Genomic DNA, 12,718 nt, shown 5'->3' with positions numbered 1-12,718 from the left:
CAGCAATAAAACCCAGTTAATAGAAGCAATCATTCAATCTTGGTTTCACATTATAACAGCTGCAGAACTAAAAGACTTGGTTCACTCCATGGGAAAACGTTGTAAGGCCATAATTCATGCTAAAGGTTACCCAACTATTAACTGACATGGTGATAATTTTTGTATATCTTGTTTCTTCTATGATGATAATTTTTGTATATCTCATTTTTTTCTATATGTTTCACTTTTCTTCTTTATACTGTAACTGCTATTCTAATAGCAAATATTTCATAAAATTTATTGCATTACATTCTTGATTAAATTTTCTTTCTTTATAATTTTATGGTACTATTCCAAAAAAAAGTGGTGTTATTAGCTAGTTTTAGAAAATACACTTTTCCCAAAAGGTTTAAACAATTTTGACCACTACTGTACAATAACACAATCAGAATCCAAAAAGCATTTAGGACCATTGTACCTCCAGATCCCATTAGTAATTTTCAGTTCTGATTTTTTTTTTACATCAAGCTTTTTTTTAAAAAAATCAGTCTTGTAAAAAATTTACAGTGTTTTGTCCAAAAAAATATTTTTTCTGAATTGTCTTTACTCCATTCAATTTATGTCATTTCAGTACTCTTGAGAGACAGAATCACAGAATGCTTTCAGAGAGCAATCACTATTCAGTGCACAACTCTACAGACCATCTGAACAGCCTGAATCACAACAGTTTTTATACAAAGGATTTTTTTTTTCTCTTTCAAGCTTTTGCACTTAGAAATTATTGGCAGATTATTAAAGCAAACAGAATTGTAACTCCCTGACAGTCTACATATGCCAAACAACAAATGCATGTTTATTTTTAAAAAGCCTTGAAGAAATCTGTTGGATTTATTCACTACATACACTGCTTAGCCTTACATCCAATTCTTTAAAAGAAAAAAAGGTGATTCTTTTATAGTGTTGCACATGTTCATTTAGTGTACCAGATGGGGGGGAAAGAGCAGAAAAAATAAAACTACTCAAAGGAGACAAGGAGTTCCACACATAATTTTGCAATAGCAATCTTTCCACCTTTCTTGAAATTGGTATTATCTATATTATCTTTTCTACCTCAAATCAATATTCACAAACTAATTTTCACAGGAGATTGTCCGAAAGGATAGATTCCCATATACTACAACATCATTGCTCTCTGAAGAAACCTGAGCATCAAATTATTAAGATTTCTTGGTTTGAATCCAGATGTGGATAATTACAAGTTCAGTGAATTCAATTTATTTCATATTGATCAATAATCAGTAATTATATCAAATCCAAACTCATTGTGTTCTTAATAATACCAGAAAATTAAGTATTACATTCAAGAAGAGCGAGCATGGGACCAGTTATATTGATTCTGAATGTTTATATAATATTGAGAAATAGAATATTCTAAACCAGGGGTAGTCAACCTTTTTATACCTACCGCCCACTTTTGTATCTCTGTTAGTAGTAAAATTTTCTAACTGCCCACCAGTTCCACAGTAATGCGCCGTGTATCATCGTCTGCGCATGCCTCTCGGGCATCATGGATTAGGTTTGGGATGGGGGCACCGGCTACCAGCTCTGCTTGTCTGTTACAGCTGGGTGCTGTGGGGGGAGATGCGCGAGCTATTCTGGGATGAGGCTCTTTTATTTGCGGTCGCACTGTAGCGTCATTTAGTTTCACTTACGTAATGTGAACTAAACTTATGCGCGAGCGATATAAATAGTATATTTTCAAAAATTTAAATTGTCACAGAGAATTTTATGAAAACCTAATGAAAATCTTTTTAAATAATGCTATGAAAATTTTTTAAAAAGTCAATTAAATTTTAAAAAAGGAAAGTGCTTCAGTATCGGACAAAGCCCCTACCGTCCACCATGAAAGCTGGAATACCCACTAGTGGGTGGTAGGGACCAGGTTGACTACCACTGCTCTAAACCTATGAATTCTAAATTTAAAAACCGATTATTTATGATGATAATTTTAGAAAAAACACAAAGGTGAATCCAAGAATTCTATAGTAAATGGGGTGGGGGATGACCTATTCTCCCAGCATTAAGCTAAGGGGATGAAGAAATTCTGAATTACACATAAATGTTGCCAGTCTTGTCATAGAATCACAAACTGGAAAAAAGCTATTCTATTGAACTTCTGCTTGATGATACATTCTATAAGGACTAGACAGGACTAATACAAGACAAATAGTATAACCTATAATATTTATGCTTTATATTATGGATATTTCCCCTGATGATTGTATGAAGCTTCATAAAGCCATTTTGTGTAACTAAAACTTGGGACACCTAAAATAGGTAACATCATCAGTGCTACTGACTAACACAGTGAGTAGCACCGATTATGTTACCTAGCTTGTATAATGAAATGTCTGCAAGAAAACAGCCGTGCTCAAAGACCACCAAGGACCCCTCATTTCAACTCCAAGCTACAAATATTCTCCTTTAAAGGTGTATTGACCAGAAATTTATATCTATTGGATTAAAGCCAGAATTACCCGTCATTAAATTAATATAGACTTTGTATAAGAACTTGCATCCATCTGACTTTTTCTTTGTAGTTCACATCCAGACACTTCTCCAGTATAATTGCATCATATTTATAAATATTCACAGCAACTTTCAGATAAGATACTAAAAGGCATACAGTAAGGTCTAAAATTGTTTTCACTAATTTTAGTTATACGTAATTACAGAACTGTGCAAAGACTACTATACTCACTTGGGGGGTGCAAAAACAGCCCCCTCCCTCCTAGGCAGTCAACAGACTAGAATTTATCTAGAAGTCTGTTCACACATGTCTATTTAGCCTAAGGCTACAAATCATCAAATGCTCATAAAGATCTATTCATGCCACATCTCCAGAGAGATAAAGCAGGTTGGTAATCTTTATAAGGATGACATTCCTCTCTCCCTATTTATTTTATTTATTTATTTATTTGTCACAACAGTATATAAAAGCATAAGCATGAAATAACTATATGATATATAAGCATATATATAAGCATAAGCATGAAATAACTATACGAATTGGATACAATCAAAGGGAATATTAGGACAGGAATGGTAGGCACATTGGTGCTCTTATGCACGCCCCTTACAGACCTCTTAGGAATGGGGTGAGGTCAATAGTAGATAATCTTTGGTTAAAGCTTTGGAGATTTTGGGAAGAGACCACAGTCAGGTAGTGCATTCCAGGCATTAACAACTCTGTTACTGAAGTCATATTTTCTGCAATCAAGATTGGAGCGGTTCACATTAAGCTTAAATCTATTGTGTGCTCATGTATTGTTGCGATTGAAGCTGAAGTAGTCTTCAATAGGAAGGACATTGTAACAGATGATACTAAAAGACTGCTGATGATACTAACAGACTGCTAAGACAGTCTGTTATTAACACAGCTGCTTGCAATTACTGCAGGTTCAAGTCCCACCAAGCCCAAGGTTGACTTTATAAGGTAGGTAAAATGAGGACCCAGATTGTTGGGGGCAATAAGTTGACTTTGTATATAATATGCAAATGGATGAAGACTATTGCTTAACATAGTGTGAGCCGCCCTGAGTCTTCGGAAAAGGGCGGGATATAAATGCAAATAAAAAACAACAACTATGAGTTAAACTCAGGTCATGTCGAAGGCGGCAGAGTTCTAAATTTTCTAAACCCAGGATTTCAAGTCTGATGGCGTAAGGTATTTTGTTGTATTCAGAGGAGTGGAGAACTCTTCTTGTAAAATATTTCTGGACACGCTCAATTGTATTAATGTCCGGAATGAGGTGTGGTTTCCAGACAGGCGAGCTGTATTAAAGAATTGGTCTAGCAAATGTTTTATATGTTCTGGTTAATAGTGTAATCTTTCTGGAGAAGAAGCTACGCAAGATTAAGTTTACAACTCTTAAAGCCTTTTTTGCGATGTAGTTGCAGTGGGCTCTAGCACTTAGATCATTTGATATGAAAACTCCAAGGTCTTTAATCAGAATAGGATAGGCCAGATCCAGCTGCCCTGTCTCTGATAATTGTTGCCCATTAGCTCCAAGGTTCAAACTTTGTACCAACTTTAAGGACCACCCTAGTAAATATCAACTTCCTAAGATATACCCACTGAACAATTCCTAGTTTAGGTTTTTAAAATGGCAGTAAACAATGTACTAATCAGATGACATATTATTACATAGTATAGTATTATTGTTCTATAAATAGATAGGTGTTAGAACAGTCCATTTTTCTCTACATAATATGAGACAAAGTTATTAAAATCTGAAAAATAAAATAAAAAATAAACTTATTTTTTCACATTCCAAATGGGTACTTTTAATAATAGAAAGTCTGGGGAGATAAATAAAGACCTTCAGTATTATAATTTTAAAGTGTTTTGGAAAACTTGAACTATAAAATAGCATCAAGATTTCTCTCATAGCCCACAGTTCTTTACAGCCTTTTTTAGCAAATGCTAAGATAAAAGATAAAATTTTCCTAACCCCAGAAATAAAAAGTCATAAGAATTTCATAATCAGAATTTCAGCCTTATGAGATAGTCAGACAAGAGCATGAACTGATCAACTGTTAAACTTACTTTTTTGGTAAGATTACATTAACATAACATTGCAAGTTTGAAAGTACTGTACATCTGTTTCTCTGTCACCTTGAGAGCTCAGGAAAATAATGTGTGTCCCGAATGAGACTTTTGCTATCACCACATTCCTTCTGCAGCTAAGCTGCTTCTTATTCACCCATTTTCCTGGTTGTGGCTCCACCTCTGCATTCCAAGGTCCCGCATACCACTAAATCCACACATTAAAGTTTTTATATATTTTCTGTGGATCTCCAGAAATGGAAATTACTAACAAAAGTCGTTTAAGAAAGATTTCAAATTTTTACTTTACAAAAAGTTTTGATTAAAAAAGAAATCGTCCTTTCACAATTATATCCAATGGATAATGTCAAGAGCCCTGGTGACACAGTGGTTAGAATGCAGTACTGCAGGCTACTTCTGCTGACTGCCGGCTGCCAGCAGTTCAGCATTTCAATTCTCACCTGCTTAAGGTTGACTTCCATCCTTCTGAGATCGGTAAAATGAGGACCCAAATTTGTTGGGAGCAATATGCTGACTCTAAATTGCTTAGAGAAGGCTGTAAAGCGCTGAGGAGGAGTATTTAAGTCTAAGTGCTATTGGCATTATGTATTAAAATCTCAGAATACAAAAGTTTGAAGAAACCGTTGACATTATCTTCTGCACATACACACATACACACCTGCCCAGGGCAGGAATCATTATTGATTGTATCAATAGTAGATCCAGTCGATACTAACTTCTGGGAAAGGCATGGAACTAAGCATGTCTCTGAAAGCGTGAAGACAATGGTTGCAGCAAAGAGTGAAGGCCTGGTGAGTAGACTGATTCTTCAGAACCACTCTGGATAAGTAAAGGACAAGATATTAATTACATATGCACCGGACAGTTGCTCCTTGTGAAAAGATTATAAGTCGGCAGTTTGAGTACCAGATGAAGGGACCGGCCATCATGCTTACACCTGCATTGTGGCTTTTTAAACGACACTCTGTTCATCAATCTCACTTTCTAAACACTTTCAAAAATTGCCTATTTAACTATCTAACTATTAACTATTAGAGATTTTCAGAATGGTGAGTTGAAAAGCTGCCTGGTGAGTGAGTTTACTTCCATTCATAAACAAAAGAAAAATTAACCATAAATTTAGAATTTTAAAGAGTTGGAAATAAATGATAAACAAGTTAAATACATAAGACTTTGACTCAAGAAAGGTATATTGTTTGAATTAAGAATCCAAGCAAATTTGGAATATTGAAATTTTTACTATAATTTGGAAATAAGTTATATAAAATAAAGTGTTTTTTGTGGAAAGAAAATTGTTTTATCTATCTTAAATGATAAGAAAGATTTGAGACTTTATGATTTCAGAAACTGGATAAAGAGCGAATTAAAGATTCCAAGCAAAAAAGAAAAATGGGTTAAAAGTGTAAACTTGCTTTTGGGTTCTGATTATTATGTGGTATTTACAAAACAACATTAAAATATTCCAGAAGATTTTTAAAGAATGAGGCCAGAAATTAGCCACTACAATGTCAGAATGATGTCTGCTTCTATAGATAAACTCTGACCAAAAATGTTAATGAAGGAATGATAGATGCAAAACAAATTTTGCCTGATGTAAAAATATTAGAACCAGAAAAAATAGATAACAAAAAAAAAGAGTGTTGTAAGACAAAGGTGGCAGCTTGGAACAGAAGAACAAACAACAAGCCAAGAGAATGACTTGGATAAGGACTTTCTACGGCATGTACAAAAGATGTTGGTTGGTTTGCTAAAGCTCCCAAGAAGATGGGAGAAAGCTCCCCTTTGAGAAGGGAAAAAGAAAAATTAAAGAAAGGCCAAATCCTGTGACACCGTATGAATGAATTTAAGTCAAGATTGTCAGAAGAAAGGCATATAAAGTTAGTTTGTTTGACTGAGATCAAAATAATATAGTATGTGTCTCTATGAAGTTCTGGTAATCTTTTGTGGACTTTTTCCTGAAACTAGGAAAATCAGGGTGGTTTATAGGAAGACGACATATTTGTAACCTTAAAAGAGTAAAGAGTTATTAAGTTGCTTATACTTGTGATGAATATCAGAAGAAACTTTATATATTTCTTTTCTTTATCTTACTTTCTTCCTTTGCTTTTTTCCTTCTTTGCATTTTTTATTCTTTCTATTTGTCCTCCTCTCTCTGAGTTTAGTTTGTATATGTGTTTACTATTGTAATTAAAATATTCAATAAAAAGTATAAAACTAAATGCAGTTTACCATAGCAGAGTGTCAACAATATCACTATAAAAATAAATACACTGTATATCCAATTCTTAAATCAGCTTCTGACTAGAGTTCTGCACACTTTTTCCTTTAACTTTGGAATAACCTCTTAGACCCAATACTTATTTCCAGCATATTTTGTGGAACATATAGCTTTTTCATATCATCCAAACGCTATTTAACTGCTCTTCTTTAATCATGTACTGTCTATAATGAGAGCCAGCTTGGTGTATTGTTTAGGGAATCATGCCAGAAACCAGAAAACCATGAGATCTAGTCCCACAATAGGCATTAAGCCAACTGGGTGACCTTAGTCTCAGTCCTAGGAAGGAGGCAATGGCAAACCACTTGTGAAAAACCCTGCCAAGGAAATTGCAGAGACTTTTCCAGGCAGGCAACAAGAGTCAACCCTGACCTGAAGGCACTAAAAAAATTATTTATATTACCACATGTACATACAATTATTGTAACAATTATTTCTTATAGGAATTATAAGAGTTTCAAGCTACATAAAATAAGAATGCTTTTCCAATAGCACAAAGTTCTAGTGTAACACCCCTTTCTAAAAAGCATTAAAACAGATTTTACCTGGATTCACCCAACACTGTGAAGTGTAAACTATGATTAAGTAACCGACCAAAACATGTTGGAGCATGTTGAACGAACCAAACCATTGGATGAATAAATAATTGGAGTTTGCTGCTTATGGTTTAGCATGCAGTTAACTGTGTGAACTGTTAACTATGGTTAACTATAGTTCCGCCAGTGGGCCAAACATAATCTTGGCCATAGCCAAGCAAGAAACGGTCTCCCAACATTACAGCCAAACTGCTAAGGCTTCCCACATAAAGGTTATAGTACAGAGAAAGGAACCCTTAATTTGTCGGTTTCTTAGTTACTTGCAACTTTAACCTACAGAGGACAGAAATTAGTGGCAACTGAATAGCAGGTGAGTTAAGGAATCCCTTGATAAATTGTACTGTGCATTATAACAACCTTCCTTATCCCACCCCCACCCCCAACCCCGCAATTATCTGTTAATTACACAGTGCCACAACGTCATGGTTACAACCCAGTGCCACTAGCTGGAACAATACACCCAAAGTGCCAGTGTTTTGAAAGTCATCTGATTTGGGATGACTAAGAGAAGCCGCTTCACTCCCATCTGACCAAATGTCAAATCACTGGTTCACAGGCAATGGACGTTTAAGGGAAAGCTGGGGAATTGAGGGGGGGGGGGAGAAAGCTCTCGTTTAAGGGAAAGCTGGGGAATTGAGGGGGGGAGAGAAGAGAAACCGTTTCCACCTGCTGGGGGAGGGGTGGCCTCAGTCACCCGGGGTTTAAGACTAGCCCGGGGTTTGAATTAGGTGCGCAAAAAAGGCAAATCAGGCTTGCGGAAGAGGGGAAGCATTCTTTTCTTTTTTCTAGCTGATGTCTTTCAAAAGTTTGGGGAGGGGAGGGGAGGGGAGAGGAAGTGCGCCGAGAAGAGACGAAGAGGAGGGGGCGGGTATCTACTACACAGCCCCGGAGTGCGTCAGGGCCCGGCGCGCAAGCATATCACCTCCCCCCCACCAACCCGTAACTCAACGCTACGAAATCTCTCAGGGTCCGCAATAAGCCTTGCGAGGAGCTCCGCTCTGAGGCTGGCAGGCGCCTTCTCCTCCTCCTCCTCCTCCTGCAAACCCACCTTAGCCTGCCTTCCTTTCCCTTCCCCCTCTCAGGTGGTCGCCGGGCAAACTTCTCCCCTGGACCGGGTGTGTTGCGCGGACGGGCGCGAGCGAAAGCCCGGGCTTACCTCCTTCTGCTTGGGGTCTTGAGGATAGACGTCGGGCGGCCCCAAACGGGACCGTTTGAGAGGTCTCTGCTCATAGCTCAGGAGCCCGAAGGCGGCCATGATCTCTCATGTTAGCCGGCGAAATGAATGAGAGCGAGAGAGAGAGAGAGAGAGGAGTTGGAGATGGAGCAGCCTCTGAGCACCAGGGAGCAGCACTTGGCTGGCAGACAGCCTCCCCCCTCTGGGTCTGGCTCTTTTCCTACGTGGGAGACATACATAGATACGTACGCGGGGAGAGCAAAGGGCGGCTAGGATGCGGCAGGATTGTAACCCAACCCGCCCACCGAGGCAAATGTCACACCCCCCACACGCGCAGACAAACGTCCCTGGAGAGCTCAGCGACGGCGAGGGGGGTGAGGGGGTTTTTGACAAGAAGGACCAGACGACGGGGTGAAAATGGACACGGGCCAGGGAGAAGAGACCCCCTATTCCTCCCCTCCCCCCACCATTACCAAGAGATGAATTCTTCCTTCCCAATAGTTGCAGGATTTCTTCCTTCTCTTGCCCTAGGCCAAATTTCACAGATATACATTTAAAGGCTTTAAACAGAGAGAGAGAGAGAGAGAGAGAGAGAGATGTAGTTCCCATGACAGCAGACACCACTGCCCTTGTCCCAGTAGCGCATGAGGCTTCAAAGTCACAAGTTCAAATGTCCTCCACACAAAGATCTACCTCTGATCTAAAGTAGGTTATCACACCCAATTTCATGCCCAGTATTGCTCCGGTAGGCTAAGTGAATTTCCATCTCTCCTATAAATTGGAGGCGAGAGAGTAAAATCAATCACTGATCTTGACTTTAACTTGCCTTAACCAGGATATCTCAACCGTTCCTTGATTAAATGCATTGACTGGCGGAATGTGTTAGCATGTGTTGCTTTTGGACTCTCGTGATAAATAAGCTTTGCTTTCCTCCCCTCCCCCCCTACACTGGAAGATTGGGGAGAGAAACTACTTAATGGAAATACAAAAGGTGATACAAGGTATTTAAGGAATATTACGTAAACTATGTTAATCAGTTCTGAGTGTTTACTTACAGAAGTTCCAGTGAGGCCTTTGTAAATCTGTATCAGCTACATCACAGCAACAAAAATATATGATGCAATCAAATAGTTAATCAATGCCCGGGACACAGGAGATCCTAAATGGAAAGATTTGTTCTCTTGGCAACCAACCAGCCACTCCAACAGTTTGCAGCTGCCTTGGCTAGTGGCTCTAAACAGCAGCACAAGAAATGCAGCGTCTTCCATGGCTCAACACCAGTACACCACCAAACTTGCAAAGCTTTCATCATTGTTCACACTGACTTCCCAGAGAAATGGCATAGATCAGCCAGAATTGGGAAAGGAAAAGACTTAAGGGGCATCTTCCTCTCTGTGCCCCTTTGTTTGTAGTGCCCAGCCATACCCGAAAGCACCAATTTGCAGAAGGCAGATTTAAGGCCTTGTATTCTCCAAATCTCAAAAAAAGAGAGAGAGAGAGAGAAAGATCAAGAAAAGTGGGATGAGAATTCCATAATGGACTTCCTTTCTAGACAATTTAAGGAGAAAGAATCTCACTAGTGTGTGTTTGGGTAACAGGGTAGTTTAGTATTGGTAAGACCTTTATGCCAAATGTGTATTTGTGTGTTCCTTTTTTTGTTTATCCATCTATTCCAATTTCAAAATAACTCTGGGCAGCTTTATGATTAAGAGAAAACAAAAGGAAAGCAAAAAGAAAAACAGTCACTCCAGAGGAACAAACAAACATTCCCTTCAAATGCCCCAGGTCCCAAGGCCTAGGGAAAGACCAAGTTTTTAGAGCTTTCTTTAAGGCAGGTAGATTATTAGCCTGCCCCCAAATTTAGAAGCCATTCAGTTCCTATCTATATCCATGCCCACTATGGAGAACCCAGACAGCTCATCTATTTTCCTGTAGGCCTAAATGATAAATCATCAGCTGGGTCGTGGGTGAAAGATTACTACTTCCTGGCCATAAATATAGCTGGAGAAGTAACTATTTTTAGAACAAGTGCTGGAAAAGGTGGACCATCCTCCACCCTGATCCTTTCAGTAATTGTCTCTTAAAACTAAAAAGAGGATTTTGCCCCTGTAACATTCATCCATTCTACTTTTCTATAGTTATTCTTTCCATTGTACCATGGGGGGATAGAACCCAAATCTTCAACAGTGGGATATGCTTTCAGATATATTGTCTCTGTTTCTGGGTGATACATTTTGGGAAGGAATTTAGACAAATTGAAACAAGTTTATACATAAATGACCTTTGTGATCATATTATAAGTAACTGCGTTCTCTTCGCCGATGATGTTAAACTATTTAACACTACCAACAATGCTGCTACCCTTCAAAAAGACCTTGACTTTGTGTCGGAATGGTCAAAAAATTGGCAACTCCAAATCTCAACCAACAAATGCTCTGTCTTACACATTGGCAAAAAAAAATCAGAACACAAAATACAAGCTAAGTGGACATGACCTTGTAGATGACCCTCACTCTGTCAAGGACTTGGAGTACTCATATCAAATGATCTAAGTGCCAAAGCCCTCTGTAACAACATCGCCAAAAAAGCATTAAGAGTTGTAAACCTAATCTTGCGTAGCTTCTTCTCCGGTAAGCTTACACTACTAACCAGAGCATACAAAACATTTGCTAGACTAATTCTTGAATACAGTTTATCTGTCTGGAACCCACACTGCATGTTGGACATTAATACAATTGAGCGCGTCCAGAAATATTTCACAAGAAGAGTCCTCCACTCCTCTGCTCACAACAAAATACCTTATGCCACCAGACTTGAAATTCTGGATTTAGAAAACTTAGAACTATGCCGCCTTCAGTATGACCTGAGCATAGCTCATAAAATCATCTGCTACAATGTCCTTCCTGTCAATGACTACTTCAGCTTCAACCACAACAATACACGAGCACACAATAGATACAAACTTAAAGTGAACCACTCCAATCTCGATTGCAGAAAATATGACTTCAGTAACAGAGTTAATGACTACCAGACTCTGGTGGTCTCATCCCAAAACCCCAAAAACTTTAACCTAAGACTGTCTACTGTTGACTTCACCCCATTCCTAAGAGGTCTGTAAGGGGCGTGCATAAGAGCACCAGCCTGCCTACCGTCCCTGTTCTAATGTTCCCTTTAATTGTATTCATTTTATGTATTCAATTCATGCTTATACTTAGATATATTATTTAATATGTACTCAACAAAATAAATAAATAAATATAAATAAAGTAAGTAAGTAAGTAAGTAAGTTCAGAGAACGAGACAAAACCTCCTGCAGAGAGATCGTAAAAGCAGAGCGTGTTTAAGCCGTGACAAGAGAAGATATTGGAAAAAGTATCTTTTCTGCTATTCTAAACTACAGGACATGAAATAAATGCTAAGAACTGATAGAAGACACTGAAATGGTGGATACTTTTTAGGACCAACCATCAGCAGAAAAAAGAAGCAGCAGTAAAGAAATATACCTCAGACTAACACTTGATAGATATGAAAGCCTTGGAAAAGATATTCATGAAGTGTCTATACCTACAAACATTACAATCCTGCTAGGCATTCTCTCTGACATGTGTGGATATCTCCCTCTATGGAAATGAAAGTTGGACTCTGAAAGAGACGATAAGAAGAGTATTGATACTTTTGAATTTTGGTGCTAGAGAAGACTCCTTAGAAAGCCATGGATACCCAAGGAAAGAAATGATCTGATGTTGATACCTAGTTTTAATAATGAACAATCTGCAAGAAAATAACCGAGCTCAGAGACCACCAAGGGCCCCTCAAAGAAATGATGATAAAACAAATCAAAGTGAGAGTTCTCACTCAAGGCATAAATGACAAGGCTTAAATTATTCTACCCATTATGCAAAGACCGAGATCCCTAGCAAATACTCTAATGCTGAGAAAGATGAAAAGAAAGAGAAGAGGATGACCAGCAATGAGGCAGATGGATTTGGTTATAATGGCAGCAGATGCCCCATCAAAAGACTTAAAAGATCAGGTTAGGGCCATATTGTCATAGAGAAAAT

The 12,718-nt window shown here is 38.2% G+C and overlaps 1 protein-coding gene across 2 annotated transcripts in view; it reads right to left on the bottom strand.

The window, feature by feature from the left end:
* MED12L (mediator complex subunit 12L) overlaps window positions 1-8,847 on the bottom strand; it is a 199,280-nt gene extending 190,433 nt beyond the window's left edge. For both annotated transcript variants that reach the window (XM_058187094.1, XM_058187095.1), the window contains exon 1: window positions 8,640-8,847. In XM_058187094.1, the coding sequence (XP_058043077.1) occupies window positions 8,640-8,738 (99 nt within the window). In that variant the 5' untranslated portion in view covers window positions 8,739-8,847. The remainder of the gene's footprint in view (window positions 1-8,639) is intronic.
* Window positions 8,848-12,718: the final 3,871 nt, after the last annotated feature.

Source organism: Ahaetulla prasina, chromosome 6, assembly GCF_028640845.1.
Source record: "Ahaetulla prasina isolate Xishuangbanna chromosome 6, ASM2864084v1, whole genome shotgun sequence".
NCBI lineage: Eukaryota > Metazoa > Chordata > Lepidosauria > Squamata > Colubridae > Ahaetulla > Ahaetulla prasina.
The sequence above is the reverse complement of the archived record's forward strand: the minus strand, read 5'-3'. Positions and strand labels throughout refer to the sequence as shown.